Source organism: Toxorhynchites rutilus, chromosome 3 (assembly GCF_029784135.1).
Source record: "Toxorhynchites rutilus septentrionalis strain SRP chromosome 3, ASM2978413v1, whole genome shotgun sequence".
Lineage (NCBI taxonomy): Eukaryota > Metazoa > Arthropoda > Insecta > Diptera > Culicidae > Toxorhynchites > Toxorhynchites rutilus.
In genome coordinates this window covers 199,995,876-200,017,476 of record NC_073746.1, presented here as the reverse complement: position 1 = coordinate 200,017,476, position 21,601 = coordinate 199,995,876, and the positions used below count along the sequence as shown (strand labels likewise).

At 39.6% G+C, this 21,601-nt stretch overlaps 1 protein-coding gene across 31 annotated transcripts in view; it reads left to right on the top strand.

Moving 5' to 3' along the window:
* LOC129775235 (basement membrane-specific heparan sulfate proteoglycan core protein) overlaps window positions 1–21,601 on the top strand; it is a 220,014-nt gene that overhangs the window by 106,696 nt on the left and 91,717 nt on the right. For all 31 annotated transcript variants that reach the window (XM_055779700.1, XM_055779686.1, XM_055779689.1 and 28 more), the window contains 7 exons: window positions 14,052–14,185; window positions 14,243–14,336; window positions 14,661–15,044; window positions 15,106–15,512; window positions 15,586–15,870; window positions 15,931–16,895; window positions 16,955–17,072. In XM_055779700.1, the coding sequence (XP_055635675.1) occupies window positions 14,052–14,185; window positions 14,243–14,336; window positions 14,661–15,044; window positions 15,106–15,512; window positions 15,586–15,870; window positions 15,931–16,895; window positions 16,955–17,072 (2,387 nt within the window). The remainder of the gene's footprint in view (window positions 1–14,051; window positions 14,186–14,242; window positions 14,337–14,660; window positions 15,045–15,105; window positions 15,513–15,585; window positions 15,871–15,930; window positions 16,896–16,954; window positions 17,073–21,601) is intronic.

Sequence of the window (21,601 nt, the reverse complement as noted above, 5' to 3'; positions counted from 1 at the left end):
ATACTGTGGAGGGTGTCCTGTTCCTCACAGGTTCCACTAGCGATAGAGTATCTTTCAAACCCCCTCGGTCTATCATGCCTTGACACGGTTACCCAAGCACCTGCTCCTCTGGTGAAGTTTTGTCGTCATCACCCTCCGCTTCTGGTTTCTTTATCTGCTCCGTCTCCTGTTGTTTTTGTTTGCACCGCAGAGTCAACCTTTTATGATTATCGGAGAGCTGATTTCTCATCAATGAATGGTTTCTTCCGTAGCATCGATTGGAATGAAATTTTGAAGGACTGTGATATCGACATATCAACGTCTTCCTTGTCCAATGTGCTGCTTTACGCAATCGAACAGTTTGTTCCTAAGAAGAAAGCCAGTAAAATAGTTAGCCCTCCATGGACAAACAGGAACTTAAAACGATTGAAATCCATGAAAAGATTTTACTTAAGGAAATTTTCCAAACATCGCGATTGTCTATGGAGGGACCGTTATTCTTCTGCAAACAGGAATTACAAACGACTGAATAATGCTTTATACGCCACGTATCTCAGCCGCATCCAAACAAATCTGCGTGCCAACCCAAGAGGATTCTGGAAACACGTTGATAGTCAAAGAAAAGAATCTGGTCTACCTACAGTCATGACGCGTGATAACATTGAAGCGAACACTACAGAAGATATTTGTGAACTATTTCCGAATCAATTCAGTGGCGTTCTCTGCAAGTCTCTGTAACTGTGACCAGTATACCCTGCCTGCCATCTATCGCAGCCTACCCTGTAATAAACTCAAAATCTGTAGAAAAGGCTTGCGGTAATCTGAAGAAATCTACTAATGCTGGACCCGACAATATCCCATCTGTAATTTTGAAGATGTGCTCTAACAGCCTCTCGTTACCGCTGAGCATCTTGTTCAGCCGCTCCATCCTTAGTGGTACCTTTCCAAATGCATGGAAAAAATCATTCATCTTTACTGTTTTCAAAAAAGGTTGCAAGAAGGATGTTAAGAATTATAGAGGAATCGCATGCCTATGTGCTATCTCCAAGCTTTTCGAGGTTATTGTGTTAGACTTCATTTCTCATGCTTGCAATAATTACATCGCCGAGGAACAACACGGCTTCATGCCCAAACGATCAACTGCAACAAATCTTGTTTTGTATACCTCGTTCATAGCTCGTTCACTTGAAAGGAGACAGCAGATCGACGCAATATACACTGATTTCTCTGCTGCGTTTGACAAAATCAACCATAACATCGCTGTAGCTAAGCTTCAGCGCCTTGGTTTCAACGGCTCTTTTCTCAGCTGGCTACGTTCTTATCTAACCGACCGTGTCATGTCGGTGAAGATCGGTGATACCCTATCTACTCCATTTCCTGTAACATCCAGTGTTCCGCAAGGGAGTCATCTCGGTCCGTACATATTCCTTCTGTATCTTAACGACATCAATTTATGTTTGAAGTGCTTGAAACTTTCATACGCAGATGATTTCAAATTATTCCTTCCTGTGAATTCCACTGTAAACGCCGAGTTTCTTAAAAAACAGTTGGATATTTTCGACGAATGGTGTGTGAATAACAGAATGACTCTAAATCCATCGAAGTGTTCTGTGATATCGTTTTCCCGCAAGCGCTCTTCAATAATCTTCGATTATAAGCTGCATGGTGTAATATTGGAACGTGTCAACACCATTAAAGACCTTGGCGTCATGTTGGACTCCAAACTGACATTTCGTGCCCACATTTCCTACATCACGTCCAAAGCATCCAAATCGCTTGGCTTCATTTTCCGCGTTTCAAAGCAGTTTAAAGATGTGCATTGCATAAAGGCACTCTACTGCGCATTGGTACGTTCAATTCTCGAGTACGCTTGTGTAGTATGGTCACCATACTACCAAAATAGCATTCAGCGAATCGAATCAATTCAACGGAAATTTGTCCGATTCGCCTTGCGCAATTTGCCGTGGAATGATCCTCTCAATCTTCCAAGCTATGAGGACCGTTGTAGACTGATTGGGTTGGACTTATTACGTTCTCGAAGAGATGTTGCCAAGGCCCTATTTACGTCAGATTTGATTTTATCAAACATTGATTGTCCTGAACTTCTTCGGTTGATAAATTTCAACATTAGCCGGCGTTATTTGCGTACCAATAATTTCTTGTTCCTCCCATCATCACGCACTAATTACGGTTATAATGAACCCGTTTCTAGTATGTGTCGTGTGTTTAACCGATGTAGTTCCTGTTTCGATTGTCATCTTTCTCGTTCGTCCCTTAAAGCTCTGTACTATGTAGTCCTCACATAGATTTAGTTTACCAATAAGTTAGTTTTAAGAAGTATTTGTAGATTAGTAGTAAGGTCGATCATTAGGGCACTTATGTTATTATGTTATGTTATTTTAGACTGGTATTTTTTATTTTTTCATTAGGGTACCCATTTCTTTTTTAGGATGGTCCGAAAAATCAACCTTTTCCACTTTTTTCCAAAAAGACAATTTTTCTAAAATTCATCACTTTTGAACAATTGAACCAATTTAGATGATCGATTCATCAAATTGAAGCTAATTATCCAATATTCTTTAATAAAGTATTACATTTGCAAATAAATTAGATTTTTCGTAATTATTAACGAACTTCATGCCAACTCGACTGGCCCTTGGTAGCACCATCTCAGATAGCAGTAAAACGTTGTGGGTGTAAACACATGGATCTTTTAAGCAACTTTGCATTCTTGAAATATTCAAAAAAGATTTAAACTTCTTTTTGAAAAGGACCAACCATTTTTTCTTGATTTTTACAAAAATCGAGTCAAAGAAATGAAGGAAATTGTTTATAATTTCATAAAAAAATATCAAAATTGAAATAAAACTCGCTGAAAAAAATTGTTTTAAAAATTTAAAATCATTTTTCTCAAAAAAATTATGAATAGCCCTTATAATTTCCAACAAGGAGTTCATACATCGGAAGATGGACACTTTTACAGGGGAAAAGTTTTTCTTACAACAACTTTTTCATGGAAGAAAGCAAACAAAAATTACAACTAATCCAAATTTTGTTTAAAATCAAGATAGCGATATAGTATATTCGACGAAGTTTTAGATTGTATTAAAATATGAACTTTTGTCGGAGACGCTGATTTTGTATCTTTTATAGTTTCTGGAATATAAGGTATTATTGTTTGAAGACTCCTGATAAAATAATGTTTTACTCGTAACATTTTTGTGTGTTGTGCGTTTGGCATGTATCTGAAGAGCATGTAAATCGTGATAATTCATACATTAAAATGTTACGGATTATACATTAATAGTAATTTTTCAAAGAAAAACATGAAGAAGTTATTGTTCGGAAAACTTTTTCTGTGTAAAAGTGCCCATCTTCCGATGTATAAATGACTTGTTAGAAATTGTATGAGCTATTCATATCTATTTTTTCAGCATTATAAAAAAACATATTTTTGAGAAAAACAATTTTTAATTTTCAATATTTTTTTTCAAAAATTTGTTTGAAATTTTTTAAATTATTTATTTGATTTGAAGGTAATTATTTATTATATCTTATATATAAAAATCTCGTGTCACGATGTTCGTGGTCGAACTCCTCCGAAACGACTCGAACGATTTTCAAGAAGTTATGCAAAAAAACAGGAAGTGGGTTATATCTATGGTATAACCGCAAGGGTGACGTAGGACTATCGTTGATTTAGAGATCATTTGTTTGAAGTTGAATCTAAATCCATCCTGAATGAATGAATAAATAAATATTTGGGTGACTTCAAAAACGAGAGTGTTACGTTGGAGACTCAAGGTTTTATGCATCCAATATTGGATACAAAAAACCTTGTTCTGAAGAATAATCTTCAGAAGCTTTCCTGCTAACTGCACTTGATTGACAAATCACAAAACCAAATGTATGTGGTCGCAGTATTATATGGATAGAAAACATTAAAATAAACTCGCTTAAATGTAATTTTCAATTCCAAGGGGACCTGGCAGATTATTTTTCAGCAACGATCATTTCTTTCCAGGTTTCCTCTCGATAACCAGCAAACGAAAAGAGTTGCGCGCGTGTATGTGTGTGTGTGTGGCGGCTGCTTCTATGTCTTCCCGAGGAACCGTATTTCGATGCTGATACTCTCTTGGTCACGAGAATATCAGCATCGGCTTTTCTGCGCTCCCTCACAGTTAAAACAAACTGATTGCATTTCAGGTCAGGTGTTTAGAGGCGAATGAACTGAAAAGTTTAAAGCCTCTTTAATTCAACATCATCATCATCAGGTCAGGTCAGGCCAGGTAATGAATCCCTCGATCCCTCGCCGTTCAGCTCGTTCAGTAACGATGTTGTCTTGTCGATGTCCTCAGGCGTCGTGCACAAATTACGTAACGCTAAAAATCCGAATTTTGAACCACCTCCCCCCCCCCTTTCGTAACGCAATTTCCTATCTCTAATAAACAGAAAGTAACGCAACATCTACCCCCTCCCCCCTTATCACGTTACGTAACTTGTGCACGACGCCTCACGAAAAATGAATCGGTTTCACCACCAGAATATCATTTCAGTATGCTTTTCGTGCGTGATTGAATCGAGAGAAGGTGTGGTTTACGATGGCAATTTGGAAGGCTAACTAGAGGAGAATGAACTCTCTGAGTATGAAAATTTCGGCGACTGAGCAATAATCGATTGAAAATTATATAATTTTCGCGATACGAAACATTTTCCGTTTTTCATGTTATGCATCCAATATTGGATACGAAAATATTCTACTGATGGGAAAGAATAATCTTCAGAAGCTTTCCAGCTAATTACACTTGATTGAAAAATTACGAAATCAAATGTAGTTGGTCGCTGTTTTCGCCATATAATTAGAAAACATTAAAATAAACTCTTTCGCATGGATGTATTCTTCAATTCCCAGGGAACTGGCAGATTATTTTTCAGCAACGATTAGATCTTTCCGGAATTTTCTCGATGCTGTATGGCATCCAAACGAAAATTCTCGTTTCAGTTTGGCCTGCAAAAAACTTTTCTAAACTCTAATCCATCAAATTTGGAGCCCTGAAAAGGGCCGATGATTATATGCCAAGCTAATATAGCACCCTCTCCTTGGATTCGATGGGCCAGCTGAATGTCCTTGGGCATGATGTGACGCGTTTTGCGTGGATAGCACACAAATTTGTATCTTCGAATAAGCCTCCTGCAGCGTCATAACCACGGAACTTTAGAAGCGCAAGTCGGTTTTGAAGTCCTGAGCAATTCCACGATCCAAAAGCTGCAAAGGTAGCTTGCGGATCAGCAATTCGGTCGACTTCCGATAACGATGAATTTCACGCAAAGTTCCCGGTCGATAGCGATGTGGCTTCTTCACCTATCCTGCGGCTGGTGCGCTTATCCGAGCTGCTTTCGTGTGCCTTACCACTGAAAGACTAACTAGCTATCTGCTTGGTCCCAAACAAACGAGTCGTCACGGTGCGAGAGTAGAGTAAGAAATGAACGAAAGCAAAGGAAGCGTCATTTTATAAACCATAAAAGTATAGAATCTAAACCCTACCCTTATTATATTCGTTGCTTACCCTGAGAGAGAAACGAATAACATCGAAGTAAGTATACAGTAATGTATTTGAATCCGGACACTTTGCGTTACATTTAATACCATACCGCAGCCACAACATTTTCTGCATGTTGAATTAATGCGATTGATAAGTAACTATCAAGAAACTATCAGTAACTATATTAGCAACTATTAATCGCATAAATTCAACATGAAAAAAATGTTATGGCTGTGGTATGATATTGAATGTAATGCAAAGTGTCCGGATTCAAAAGCATTACTGTAAAAAAGAGTTAACTCGACTGAAATTTTTTCGGTTGGACCTGCAAAAACGAAATTAAGAGCCCCCGCCGACTGCAGACTGACTTGTCGACCGATAGTTCGGTCGGCTTCTTAATCAGTACGGAGAAAAAAAGTCTGTAGTGTACAGCATAATGCATAGACGTAAGTATGAGCTTCCCCATCTCACATTCCAATAAGATTAATGGGTTTCCAAGTGGGCGCGCTACATACGGATACGAATGATTTCAATAACCTGTTTTCGAAGCTATCATTAAGCTATTGAAACAATTTTTCGACTCAATAAATAGCAATCATATAACTCTTGGACATTTTATCTTTTGTATGAAATGATTATCATACTGTTCCGTTGGTCCGAAGCAGAATGAATCACGCTTAAACATAGAATGGATTTTTTCTTGGAATTTAGTCAGCAGAAATAATGCCCTTTCCCAACAATTAAAAACGACAAACGGTAAACAGTTTCATCAAAGTGATTTCTTCGATATGGGGATATATTCACTACATCATGTCATATATTTCATATTTTTCATTATGAAATCCATATCCATGGCACCTATCGGTATCGAATTATCATCGACACCACGATTTTCGCTAAATGCTCCTTTCAGTTCGGCCTGTAAAAAACTTTTCTGAACTCTAATCCATCAAATTTGGAGCCCTGAAAAAGGCTGTTGATTATATGCTAAGCTAATATAGCACGCTCTCCTCGGATACGATGGGCCAGCTGGATGTCCTTGGGCATGATGTGACGCGTTTTGCATGGATAGCTCACAAATTGGTATCTTCTAATAAGCCTCCTGCAGCGTCATAACCGCGGAACTTTGGAAGCGCAAGTCGGTTTTGAAGTCCTGAGCAATTCCACGAACCAAATGCTGCAAAGGTAGCTTGCGGATCAGCAATTCGGTCGACTTCTGATAGCGACGAATTTCATGCGAAGTTCCCGGCCGATAGCGATGTGGCGTCTTCACGCTTCCTGCGGCTGATGCGCTTATCCGAGCTGCTTTCGTGGTGCCTTACCACCGAAAGACTAACGAGCTGTCTGCTTAGTCCCGATGAAACGAGTCCTCACGGTGCGAGAGTAGAGTAAGAAATGAACGAAAGCAAGGGAAGTGTCATTTTATAAAACATAAAAGAATCGAATGTAAACCCCACCCTCTTTATTGTATAAGCTTACTGTATACTCACGAATATAATAAGGGTGGGATTTAGATTCTATACTTTTATGGTTTATAAAATGACGCTTCCTTTGCTTTCGTTCATTTCTTACTCTACTCTCGCACCATGAGGACTCGAGCTCGTTAGTCTTTCGCAGACAGCTCGTTAGTCATTCGGTGGTAAGGCACACGAAGACAGCTCGGATAAGCGCACCAGTAGCAGGATAGGTGGAGAAGCCACATCGCTATCGACCGGGAACTTCGCATGAAATTCGTCGCTATCAGATATCGACCGAATTGCTGATCCGCAAGCTACCTTTGCAGCATTTGGTTCGTGGAATTGCTCAGGACTTCAAAACCGACTTGCGCTTCCAAAGTTCCGCGGTTATGACGCTGCAGGAGGCTTATTTGAAGATACCAATTTGTGTGCTATCCATGCAAAACGCGTCACATCATGCCCAAGGACATCCAGCTGGCCCATCGTATCCGAGGAGAGCGTGCTATATTAGCTTAGCATATAATCAACAGCCCTTTTCAGGGCTCCAAATTTGATGGATTAGAGTACAGAAAAGTTTTTTACAGGCCGAACTGAAAGGAGCATTTAGCGAAAATCGTGGTTTCGATAATAATTCGTTACCGATAGGTGCCATGGATATGGATTTCCTTATGAAGAATATGAAATACATGACATGATGTAGTGAATATATCCGAAGAAATCGCTTTGGTGAAACTGCATTATAAAATTATTTGTGTACGAATGCCGCAATCGATAGTCGACTCTAATTTGCGCTGGGTAATCTCCTCGGAGGATTCCTCCTTTGAGCATTAATAATCTCTTTCTGGCAAAACGATGTGCTATGAATCACATTATTTGAATGATAGAATGAAGAAGTTTTCTGCCAATTTCCTTCAACCTCCAACGTATCTTTCTCCCGTTTGTCGTTTTCGCGTTCGCTAATCCTTTCTCACAACACCCATTTCTAGTTTGAGAAATTGTTGAGTAAACATTGTTTGCCAGTGCGCGTAGAGCGGGAATTCCTAAAGATTCATTGCACCTCTAATAAATTGCCGAAAGACTGGTCTTACGTTGATCGCACTTGATTGAAAAAATCCAAAACGAAATGTATTTGGTCGAAGCATTATATGAGTAGAAAACAAATAATCGCTCGAAAATGACTTGATTTTCGCGATGTGAAACATTTTCCGTTTTTCATGTTATGCATCCAATATTGGATACGAAAATTTCCACTGATGGGGAAAAAAATATTCAGAAGCTTTCCTGTTAATTGCGATTGATTGAAAAATAACAAAACCAAATGTATTTGGTTGCAGTGTTATATGGATAGAAAACATTAAAATAAACTATTTCGCATGAATGTATTTTTCAATTCCCAGGGGAACTGGCAGATCATTTTTCAGCAACGATGATAGCAACGAGAATTCCGCGCGTGTATGTATGTGTGTGTGTGTGTGTGGCGGTTGCTCCGATGTTTCAAGCGGAACCGTGGCATCACTCTCCTCCTGATGGATTCCCTTTTGGCCTTAGGTGCACAAACAGGCTCTTGGTGACACCGTTCATCAGCGCTTTCATGATAAACGAAATTAGCTTCACAACAACAGCGACAACATGCTCCAATCGCTGTTCAATCATAACTGAGTGGGTTTACGAGCGGCGCTCGGTTATATACCGATTTTTGATTTCAATAGCCTGTTTTGAAAGCAATTTTAAGACTATTGAAACAAGTTTTTGGATGAAAAAGTAACAAGTATATGACGCGTAGACATTTTATCTTTCAAATGAAGTGTTTATCATACTATTTCGTTCAGTTGTTTAAGAGCTATTAACGCTCAAAATCTCGGTCTCCAGCGTAACGCTTTCGTTCTCGAAACTTTGGTTTTACACCCCGGTATAGAAATGAAAGACGTAGTCCTACGTCAAAAACTTGATAGGCATGAGAATAGGACGTAAACTATATATGATACCGCTAGGGTACCAATTACCATATGTTTAATACCGATAAGGTGGCCTTATGCAAAAAAAAATCTAAATATAATTTTGATTTCTATTTTTTCTCAAATTTGGCATAAAACTAATTAAAACCTCAAAGGTTCACCTCCATCTCCTATTTTTAATGGCGATTTTAGTATTTTGGTATGAATAATATTCAAATAATCGATCCGTAGTTTGTTTTTCAAAGAGAGCGGATTTATTTAAGTTGTTAAATGACAGATAGCGCTAAGTTCACTTCATTGAACACATTCATCCTCACATGCGCCAAAAACCTTAATTCGTCTAAAGCCATGCGTATTGCCAGCGAGCTGGAAGACTTTTTGAATAAACATAATGAATTATTGAAATTCTTCATATCATTCATGCTCGGTTTGCAAGGTGACGATCACGTTATTTCATCAATTCTAATATAACACCGACTGGAGAACACATGTATACATTCAATGCGTATGTCGCTGAATACATTGCTGGAGTTATGGTAGACGACTACACAGTGACGCGAGAAATTGTGATCCGAAGAAGAAACAACAATCTGCCACTTCATCGTTGACATCCAACTTCTTCTTCAATGGTACTAATATTTCTGATGTTCCTAGCGTTCACCATCTCAACGTAGAATGAATTGCGAACGATATAGAGGTAGAGAGCGGACGACTGCGATTCTAAGCGGTGTGAGGTAAAATACACTCACTTGCCAGACGCTATCATGAGCAACGCCGACGCAGCCTTTGGTATTGCCAGGTCTAAACACATGCATTGTCATGATATTACAAAACGTGTGTTCAAACAAAAAAAGGAATGAAATGTAGAATGAGATTCATTACAACGTTACATGTATTCGGTTCCACACCTTGCTGAATTTATTCGGCTGGATGGCAAACCATATTCTTTAATTCTCATTCTGCCAAAGTGAACTGAGTGCATGTGTACCAAAACTAAAAGTCATTTCTTTCTATTTTTTGTGTTATTTATAATCTCATCGCTTTGTAGACATCCTGTTCGTAACACGTGAGCGATAAAATAATAGGTTTGATAAGCCACGGTCAATTAGAAGGAGCCCAAACTTCAAATTGAAATATCTTAAGATAATGTTTTGGCGTCTGGTTCGTTTTGGCAAAACCCCGACCATATGTACTCATGACCGTCAAACGGGTTGTAACGAACAAAAAACAAAATTATTTTTAGTGAAAAACTAATTTCGTATCCAGATGTCCACACCGCACCGTTGTCTTCGCGGATACACTTCATTTCAATTGCACTCATCTTACTAACCCACTCCACCATCAACATCACCGATTTTCCTACACATTGACTGGGTGTCTAATTTGTTTGATAGAATGAATTATTGCACACAATCGTTTGTTGCATACAACATTCACCAAGTTGAAAGAAAAAATGCATAATACACTGGAGTAGCTTTTTACGCGGGGGATACGTACCGCCTAAACAAAAACCGTGTAAAAAAACGCGTGAATTCCAAAATCCGCTTGAAGAAAAGCGTGTAAATCCCATAATCCGCATAAAAATAAACCGATAGTTTTCAAAATCCAAGTAAAAATCTAACAAACAACGAATTTCTAGTTTAAAATGCAAACAATTGATTAACTGATTTTTTTTTGCATGCTATAATCATTATATCAATATGACCTTTATTTCTCAGTGATACAATACAAACTTATTTCGTGAAAAGTCACATCAACTAGCATATTGAATTTATATGCGGTTGATACGTGCCGTGTAAAAAAAACGTATAAATTTCGAAATTCGCGTAAAAAACCACGTAAATTCTGAAATTTCCGTGAAAATAAATCGCATACATTCCAAAAACCGTAAAAAAAACCTCGTAAAAAGCGACTTCAGTGTAAATGATTTACCTTTGCATTCACTCGCAAAACATACCTCTTTTATACGTTGAATTACTTACTCGTTTTACTATTTCCGCTGTTGATGTCTCAGGAAAAAAAAAGACGGGTGGGTAATGTCGGGGACATAACCGGAGTGACGTAGGACTATACAAAAGGGACAGCTTTTGTTAAATATATATTTTAAATATATTCTTTTATTTTCTTCTCCTACGTGAATACCTACCTATCTACCTGAAAAATGGATTAGTTTACTGTTTACTCTTTATGAATATGTTGATGGTTCTGAAAAGAACCTTTGGTGTTGTGTTTTTGTTATTACTCGATATTCCCATCTTGTTCGGTTAAACCTTCCTGTTTAGCTATTGCGTTTGCCACAGCTTTCACAGTTGGAAAATTTCTTCCCATCCAGCTTGTGACATGTTGTTCAGTAAATTACATTTAATGGGACGTGCCGGTGAAACACTTTGCCACTCACTGAAACTAATTGTTGCCTTGATGAGCGCCGAACCGAAGCTGCTCTGTTTTTGATGCGTGTTTTCTGATTGTCGTGAGCAGCTTTGCAAGCCAACTCGAGCACTCCGACGGCCGAAACTCTATAATCGCTGTTAGGTATACTGGTGCTCCGGCACCAATCCGTTCGGCCTAGTTACCCTTGCGGAGCAATCAGTGAATGCGACCAACAGTGAACTGGAGACCTGTACGGTTCGAGTGGGACTTTGCCTTTCCCTTAACTTGTCCTCCTTTGTTACGTCCACGATGCCGATGCCGTACAACCATACGGGTTTACGGTTTGAAAGAAAATAAGATATTTTTTTGGGGTCCGCGTGTTTTATACTCTAGCGCTACACACTCACAGGATCGGCAAACTCAGCCAGAGGGGCGAGTCCAAATCGGCAAACTCAGCCAGAGGGGCGAGTCCAACGAGACGAACGAATGAGCGTTAAAAGGGAGCGATGGCAAAAAAAATACATTCATTACGATTTGTTCGCTCGTTTAATTCACATGCAGGCTAAAAAGGGTCCTTTTCAGGATCACAAAATTATCTTCAATCTAAAGAGTTTATTGTTTTGTTATCACTCGATATCCCCATCTTGTTCGGCTAAACCTTTCTGTTCAGCGATTGCATTTGCCACTCGCCACAGCTTTCACAGTTGGAAAATTTCTTCCCATCCAGCTTTGTGACATGTTGTACAGTAAATTACATTCAATGCGACGTGCCGAAGCGCCACTCAGTGTCGCATTGGAGGCGATTTTAACCTGTAATTGAACATTTGCGATGACAGTGGAACAGTGTCGACTTTCAATGTGGGGTCATAATTTGGATCTCTATGTTTACAAAAATGTCCATCTAAATAAGTCGCATTACATGTCCGTCCAATTAGCTAAATGTCGAACTAATTGTAAATTACTGTACTTTCAATCTGGAAACAATTTAAGAATTGGTGAAAATTGAATAATCAGGAAAGTCCCCAACTATCAATAAGCTCAGAACAACTGCCAAATTCACATACTCATCAGATCCTGGCAAACAAATTATGAAAAAATCAATTTGTGTTTTATTATTATTTTGGATAATGTTTTAAAAAACATTGAACTGTATTTCCTAAACTCTTTTTTGGAAGGTTTAAAACCTGAAAAGCGCCTTGTTTCATGGAATGGTTCCAATTTAGAAAACTTAGTACTCGTGGTTTTGAAAAAAAACCATTTCGATAAGTTCGTATAAAGAACAAACTTTTTTCTTCTGCTACCTGATGCCGTTTTGCGATTGCGTTTGCCACTCGCCACTCGCTGCAACTGCCTGTTGTTGTCTTGATGTCCACCGAACCGAATGTGTTCTGTTCCGAATGTGGGTTTTCTTATCGTTGCGAGCAGCTTTGCCAGCTAACTCGATCACTTCGGCGGCCGAAACTATATAACGCCGGCTAGGTAGACTGGTGCACTGGTACTAACGCGCTCGGCCTAGCTACCCTTGCGGGGAACTCCAGATCAACACGGTTCGAGCGGGATTTTGCCTTTCCCTTCACTTTTCCTCCTTTACCATGTCCAGACATGGCTGCTTGTGTTGGTTTGTTGATGTGTTGTGATGCGAACCGATGTGGTGTACGGTTTGAATGAGAATGATCGTTACGGCAGCGGAGCGGGGATTTTTAAGCTGACTGGCTGGCTCGAGAATTACGCATGTGTGAGACTGCGACCAATGTTTCGTCTTTTTTTTCTTTTTCCTTTCCAATCGTGCTTCATTCTATTTCGCTGCTGCTCTGGTTGCCCGTTTTGGTCGGTACGATTTGAGGAGCACAAAATGGACCAATCAAAAATGGGCACATAGTGCATTTTGACAATGCTTGATATTTCACAATTATTCAATTATTTATCTCAAGAAAAATGAAATGTTATTCTTTATGATAGATGCGTAGATATATTTCCTATCAATTGATGCAAAAACCTTTGCGATCTATTGAGAAATGATCGAGTTATAAGCGTTCCAAATCTTGTATTTTTTCCTACTTGTTCAGTGCCTAGATTTCCATATCTTCCGGTTAGACGTAGTCCTACGTCAAAATTGCTTAATAAATTTTCCGTCTAATGGTATATATTATAACATATATCATAAATACGATTCTGCGTAATATGCATTTGAAAACTCTTAATTTTTGGCTACATTTTTCGTAGAGTGACCCCCTATATAGAAATCAAGGACGTAGTCCTACGTCAATAAGTGTCTAATATTTTGTGATAAGGAACAAAACTATCAATTTTAACGAAAATCTGAGAGCCACTTTATCGAAGTGGCATGGAATGGCTGTATAGTGAAACCATAAAACTAATATGAACAATCATCGTGGATAACATTTTAGTAATTTCACCATATCTCGGAACAACTTATTATCAACTGAGCATTGATTGAATTGAATTGAAATCGAAATATTTAAAACATGCAATGCGATAAGAGATGCTTCAGTTGAAAATACATAAGGCTTCATAAATGAAATATTGTAAAGTTGGTATGAATCAAATATTCTTATAATTTATATAGATCAATATTTGAACATTTATCTTCTGTTTTGTACTCTTTATCGTTAAACCTCAATGTTCACACATCAAACACAATTAGAGTTTACATTCACCTTATACGGTCATTAATGTTCGACTGATTGTTTCCATCCCATAACATAAATGCACATAATTCATTGTAGGTCGCGAAGTAGTCTTCCAATGTCGCGATGAAGGACCGATTCGAGCGAAAGTCAAATGGACGCGTGCAAACGGGATGCCTCTTCCACCAGGAACTCGCGACTTTAACGGTCGGTTGGAAATTCCTAATATAAGGGTATCCATCAGTTAATACATTTCGCTTCAGTAATAAGCATATTAGTGTTTTTTTCAGTTTGATCACAACGGCGACTATATATGTGAGGCAGTGGGTTATCCTAAATCAACGCCTGGCGGCAGTAGAGTTGTACATCTAACAGTAGAACGATGTAAGCTATTGATTTGAGTTTTATATGTATTTTAAATTGCCATTGCAAACCGCTGAGTTTTATTAAACATTGGAATGCAGCCTGGAGGATTAAATATAGAAAGAATCGTAACAACTTCATAAAATTTGGTACAGTGCCTCATATTGGCCTCGATTTTTTTGGAATAGGTAAAATGCGTTGAAACATATTATTGAGCTGCAAACAATTTATTCGATTTCTCTTACATGCCACATATGAATGCTTATGTCGGTAAATGATAAGAATAAACAGCAACCCTTTTCTTCTCTTCAAACAATGAAAGAATCTTCTTACTTTCTCACTTAGATCATCCTGCGGAACGTCCTCCATCAGCATGTTCGATCACACAGGCAACGTGTATGAATGGCGATTGTATTGCTAAATCGCAAATTTGCGATGGAAATTTCGACTGCGCAGATGGATCAGACGAAACAAGGTGCAGTAAATCTCAACGATGCGAACCCAATGAATTTAAATGCCGGAATAATAAATGTGTACTGAAAACATGGCGCTGTGATGGTGAGCCTGATTGTGATGACGGCTCAGACGAAGAGAATTGTGCAACAGTATCACCTGATTCTGCTTGTGGATATGACGAATTCCAATGCAGAATTGGTCAATGTATACCAAAGTCTTTCCAATGTGACACACAGCCCGATTGTTTCGACAAATCAGATGAAATCGGCTGCAGTAAGTTTAGCAGTGATAATCGCTAAAGATCTGAAACTCATTGTTGGTTATTGTATTTCAGTGGCGCCATCTGTCATTCAACCTCCACCTCCTTCACTCACGGTGCCAGCCGGTGGAATATTAAATATCACTTGTCGCGCCACCGGTATCCCAATTCCACTCATTGTGTGGCGTCTCAACTGGGGTCATGTACCAGACAGATGTAATTCTGTGAGTGATAACGGATTCGGCATGTTGACTTGCGACAACATGCAACCTATCGATGCTGGTGCTTATTCTTGCGAAATTATCAACTCTATGGGTACTCACTTTGTTTCGCCAGATGCGATAGTTATTGTAACAGGAAACGACACTGTATGTTCATCTGGTTACTTCAACAGCAAAGCAAGACGACCAGAAGAATGTATCAATTGTTTCTGCTTTGGAGTATCCAACCAATGTAAAAGTGCTGACTTGTTTACATATGCGGTAAATAAACATTTTTCGATCAGAGGCAAAGTACAAAATATCCAATAATCCAACTATCACTTTGAATGAATAGCTACAACCACCGGTAACCTCGCTTACCATCGTAGGAGTAGAAGGTCCTTGGACGGGACAACGTCAAATCACTGAAGGAGAGTTTACAAATCATGATCTCGTAGGAACCAGACATGGTGTACAATTGAGGCTGGCCAATATTGTTCCCGGTAGACAGATTCCGTACTATTCACTACCCGTGGACTACAAGGGAAATCAACTAAAATCGTATGGCGGATCTATACGCTATCAGGTAGAATTCGACGGTACAGGAAATCCGAATGTTGCGCCTGATTTGATTATCAAGGTATGATAAAAAAAATAGTTCATAAGTCCATAAATAATAATGATTTCAATCAATTTACAGGGCAATGGTATTGTGCTTCTATACAATCATAACGCCCCGTTATATCCTGATGAAAGAAACTCAGTAATCGCATCCTTTGTACCTGGAGTGTGGCGTAAGGAAAGCAACTCTCTGGCTTCCCGTGAAGACATCATGATGGTACTGGCAAATGTTGAGACCATATTGATAAAAATGTTATACGTAGAAGGAGTTGAACGCAATATTGAACTGCTGGATATAGCAATGGATTCAGCAGCAAGTCGCGATCTTGGCTTAGGTTCAGCAACATTAGTTGAAGAATGTAGATGTCCTCCTGGATATAGAGGCCTTTCCTGTGAGAACTGTGACTATGGTTACGTACGCCAGAGTAGTGGTCCTTGGTTAGGACGGTGTGTTGCAAAACTTCAGGAGTGTCGTCCTGGTTACTACGGAGACCCGAATCGCGGAATCGCTTGTCAACCATGTCCTTGTCCCATATCGGGGGACAAATCTAGAGCAAGAACTTGTCAGCTTGACAGTTACAACAATGTAATATGTAAATGTGATCGTGGGTATACTGGAGATAGATGTCAACAATGTGAATCAGGTTATGTAGGAAACCCAATGGGCGAAGGCTGCTTCCCGGCGCCCATATCCAATTGTAATCCTGAAGGCACCTACCAAATACTTCCTGATGGAAAATGCATCTGTAAAACTGGTGTCACTGGTGCATACTGTGACCGTTGCCAAAATGAACATTTCTTTAAACATGACAATGGATGTATTGAATGCTTCTGTATGGGAGTGTCCAAGACCTGTACCAGTACAAGTCTCTTCAGAAATACGCTTCAAGCATCATTCAACGATGGACAGTCAGGATTTTCTCTAATCTCCGATTATACTAATCCAGAGATTGTCGCTACGAATATTCCAGCCAGCAGTCGTGAAATTGTCTATCGTAATTTCGGTACCAGTGATGACACATTCTATTGGAGACTTCCGATGAAGTAAGTAACACATATTTCTGTTTAACCAAAAACTAGTTTTATATATTCATGCAATACAGGTTTTTGGGCAATAAATTGACATCATATGGTGGATTCCTCAATTATACCTTGCGTTATACCCCTCATTCCTCTGGTGGTGCTTCGAGAAACAATTCACCTGACGTAGTTCTACACAGTGTAAGTATCCCGCAACTATGGAAAATAGCTCTTTTATAGGTTTATCAATGTAGATTCATGATATGCAATTTTCGATCTAGTAATTGGATAATAATACTACATATTTGTAGTATTAACATGGAGGAGCTGCTGTTTGTTGAGTACAGGGTTGCCGTACTAAAATCTGTGTTTTTGGTCTCAAAAAATCTATTTATCTGAGTTTATTCTCAGAAAATCTGTAACGAAATCTGTATTAACTCTTTAAGGCCGTTTCTCTGTTTTCAGCGATCACAGCAATGAAGAATACTAATGTTATAATTTATGCAACAATGTATCAGTCTAGTATAGGCCAGCATCGCATTCTATTCTATGGACCGTCTCATTTCAATGTATTACCGTCTAAAGTCCGATTTATCACACGCTCTGATTTCTCTGATTTCTTCAAAAAGAAATTAAAGAAACATCTAAAATCGATAATAAACGCTTTCATAATTTGAACAACGAACAAGCATAATAATTCCTGTAATAACTCTTCATGTTCACAAATTCTTTTTCTAAGTGCAAGTTCTATTATTTTATTTTTCCAAAATATATATTTTTATCAAGGCTCATATGGCGTTAGCCTGGCCGGGAGGGCAAAATATTCTGCAGTGCAGTGAATCCAGATGGATCAACATGCACTGGTTTTCGTAACTAGGAAGCTGATGAGGATTGCGCCACGGAAGCAGGCGAAGTACGTACCGAATGAATCTTTTCTGAACAGACTCGATTCTCGTGATGCCATGTTTGATAGTGCGGATTCCAAACGATACTGCAGTATTCCAGAATGAACTAGAGAGACTTGAGACAATATACGTCCATGAAGGTTTTTGAAACCCGCATGATAAATCCAAAGTTTCTAGACGCTTTATCTACAACATACGATACATATTCTTTGAACGACAGCCTCGAATCAAGTATCACTCCAAGATCTTTGACCTCCATAACTCGTGGAATGGGGACACCAGAGAAAACGTATTCGAACGTTATCGGTTCTTTTTTCCCGGAGAAGTTAATGGTGGATTGATAATCATACAATACGTGGCGCACCAATCGGCTACAATATCCATTTGTTGTTGAAGAAACCGGCAGTCTGCTACAGAACTAATATGGCAATAGATTTTTAAATCATCTGCAAATGAAACACGAGGTCCTTCTAATGCCAAGCAAATGTCGTTGAAGTAGATTAGGAAGATCAGGGGAGATAGGATTTGAACCAATTTAACATCCTTCCTGTAAATCCTAGCTTTTCTAGTTTTGCGATTGCGATGTCGTGATGAATCTTGTGGAATGCAGCAGTCAAGTCCATAGCATTAGTTTTTCTATTCCGTGACAAACTGTCCACTACATAATTTGAAAATACTAACAGGTCCGACGATGTTGAGCGTTTCGGCATAAATCCATGCTGGTTATCACTTATGCACTGTTTGCAAAACGAGAAGACGGGTTCAATCACTACTAATTCAAGGAGTTGAAAAACAGCACAAAGCGATGAAATACCGCGATAGTTATCGACGTTCCACTTATCACCTTTCTTGTGCACCAGAAACATTTCAACTGTTTCCCAAAGCTCAGGAAAAGTTACCGAAGTCAAGGAAAGCAGGAAGAGATGCAACAATGGCGTCGCTAAACTATTTATGCATTTTTTCAAAAGCATGGATGGATTACCATCTGGGCCTGGACTAACAGAAGATTTTACTATAGCGGCGGCGATTCAAACTACGGGATTCCGCCACATCGATGCTGCTTAAAAAATTGCTTATTGAAGCAACATTTCTGGCAGCGGAAGCAACTTCTTTTGTAGATAGTGAGCGATCAGAGAACACGTTGGACAGCTTTTTCGAGAATAAACGACATATCTCTTCTGTATCTGATCTAGCCGTACACTCGTATGACAATGTAGAAGGCAATCCATGTTCCTTTCGCAGTTTGTTGACGAATTTCCAAAAACGATTTCAGCCCTCAGATGCTTTACGGCTATTGTACGGTGAACGATCACATCGAAAAACTTCGTAGTGCTGACCGAGAATCTGAGTTGAAAGCGTTATATCGTCCAGCTTGGTATCGGTGAACGCAATAATTCATACGCGCCATCAGATGTTTCCAATAGGTAATGTTGGCACACGTATTTAGTCCATCCACGTTCTGATAGTAGACGAGAGGATCGTAAGGTTGTGAATTGGTTTTCTGTATTAGAATATCAGTGCGCCGCTCAGTTCGGCGATTAAGCGATGATCGATCAGGTGGAGATAGTCTGAAATCGATGGACGGAGGGGAGTCGTTGAGGGGAAAACGGAGTCATACTTGCCCAGTATGTCCCAGTGTCCGGTTGATACTCGGAGTCCGGCTGACTAGCGAAGGTCGATCAAATAACGTTGGCGGAGGTTGGCTGAAACCGAAGGGTGGATCAAGAATAATCGAGGGCAAAACGGAATCATACTTGCCGGAGGTGTCGAGTTGGGAGACCCCGTCACCACACCCACACGTAGAATAGAATGGTTGCGGGTCACTGGCAGGAATTGCTCGACATCGGTGGGGGGATTAAGGGCTCCCATAATGCCAACTCTAATGCGTCCCAGTGTGTGGTTGGCAATTAGCCGTTCTAACACTGCATCATTGGTGCAGAGGTCGGGTCCAATCTTGGTTGATTTATCCGAACGATGTTCAAACTGTTTTTGAACGCCCTTCGAACACACGAAAAACTACGTTCTGTGGCCACGATTTGATGCATAAGGCGATTTCTTCCAATTGCTTGCTGACTTCGACTTTGAAAAATACGAAGCTCAGACTGCTTAGCTCTTTACCCTTGGGAATAAGTTGTACAATCTTCACTCCTGCATCGCCACTCCAAAAATTCTCGAACCAGCGTCGCAATGTCACTTTCTTCCGTCGATGGGTCAAAGGATGAAAGATAGATCCATAATAGGTCTTCCTTGGGCTAGACCGTTTCAATTTTGTCAGTCATCTTTTTTTTCCCCGCATGTTCTGGTTGGAGCAGACAGAATCCTAACCGGACTGCCAGTATCACTGCGTTGTCGCTTGTTCGAGGTTGGCGCTTCAAGCCGTTTCTGTCTTATCCATGGGCTGATATTATGTAGAAACGAATGGCCCTGAGCGTTCGTACCGTTTTTCAGCGATTTGATGGCTTCGGAATCCTCAACAGTTTTACTGTTTGCAAGCGTGATGCGGAAATTCCCATTTTTTCCCCAATTTATTCTATTCTGAACAAGCTTGCGTGCGATTTCTTAGTATTACTTCGCAAACAAATGGCGCTGAGAAGCGAAAAAGGGGAACAATGACGTACTCGCAGTAAACAGAACAACGAAAACAATTCACTTTTTCGTTGCACTAATGCTCAATATTTTCACCACATAAACTTATTCATTCAGCACAAGCTTTTGTATCAACATAAAAACGACCGCAGTAGACGAAAAAACATAAATCCAGGCTATTGGTGTCGTATCCGGACATCATTTTTGCTGTCTGGTTACGATTTTCCTTCCGCCGATTGAAAAGTACCCCGCTGCTGCTGCTGCTCGGTGTGTGCTCCGCTGATGCTGTCCCAAAAGTACGCTCCGCTACTATACGACTGAACTCTGCTGCTGCTGCCCGATGCGCACTCCGCTGCTGTCCAAAAGGTTGGATCCTCTGCTGCTGTTGTCCGATGTGTGCTCCGCTACTGTCCAAATGGTCGGTTCCTCTGTTGCTGCTGCTGTGCCTGATCCACTAATGTCCGAAAAGTTGGTTTTGCTGCTTTCCACTGTGTGCTCTTCTGCATCCAAGTTAAGAATGAGCTCGCTCGAAATTGCGCGGCCGTTTATATAGCGGCGTTCATTATGTTTCCCTCCCGACGATACTCTTTCGTTTCACCCGCCCATCGAAATACAAGGGGACATATTAGGGGTATATTTTTCTTCTTTTTCTTTATGCTTATGAATTAAGTACACAATCCGGTGAATGTTTATTTATTTTTATTTGTACCACATCACTTTCCTACAATTGGTATACAAAAAAAATCAAAACACAACCAACAAAAAAACAATCAACTTTGTCAACAAAACAGTGGTGCCTACTGGTTAACTTTTGACGTAGGATTACGTCTTTCGGGAACATATTGGGGTACAAATTGAAAAACAAATATCGATCGCATCGTGAAAAATGTACAATTTCAAACGCTTATTGCTCAGTCATTTTATGACGGATGGATGAGATTTTTACATCAAAATATTGCGGCACTCTATAACAATTTTTCACCTTGAATAAAATAATATATATCATGTAATTAACTATCGAACAGTTGAAAAATCTCAACCCTTATCCAAACGGTACTGATTGGTCGAAATTGACGTCATTTCTTTTTCGCCTACTTCGCTTCTTTCGTTCCCCGATAAGTCAAATCATCGGAAACCAACGATGGATGCGGTGCGGCAAAGGGAGCAAAGAAGAGGAAGCAGCGGAGAGCATCGAATTAAATCTAGTGTGCATTGTTGGTGCGCTCCTCTTCACATCAA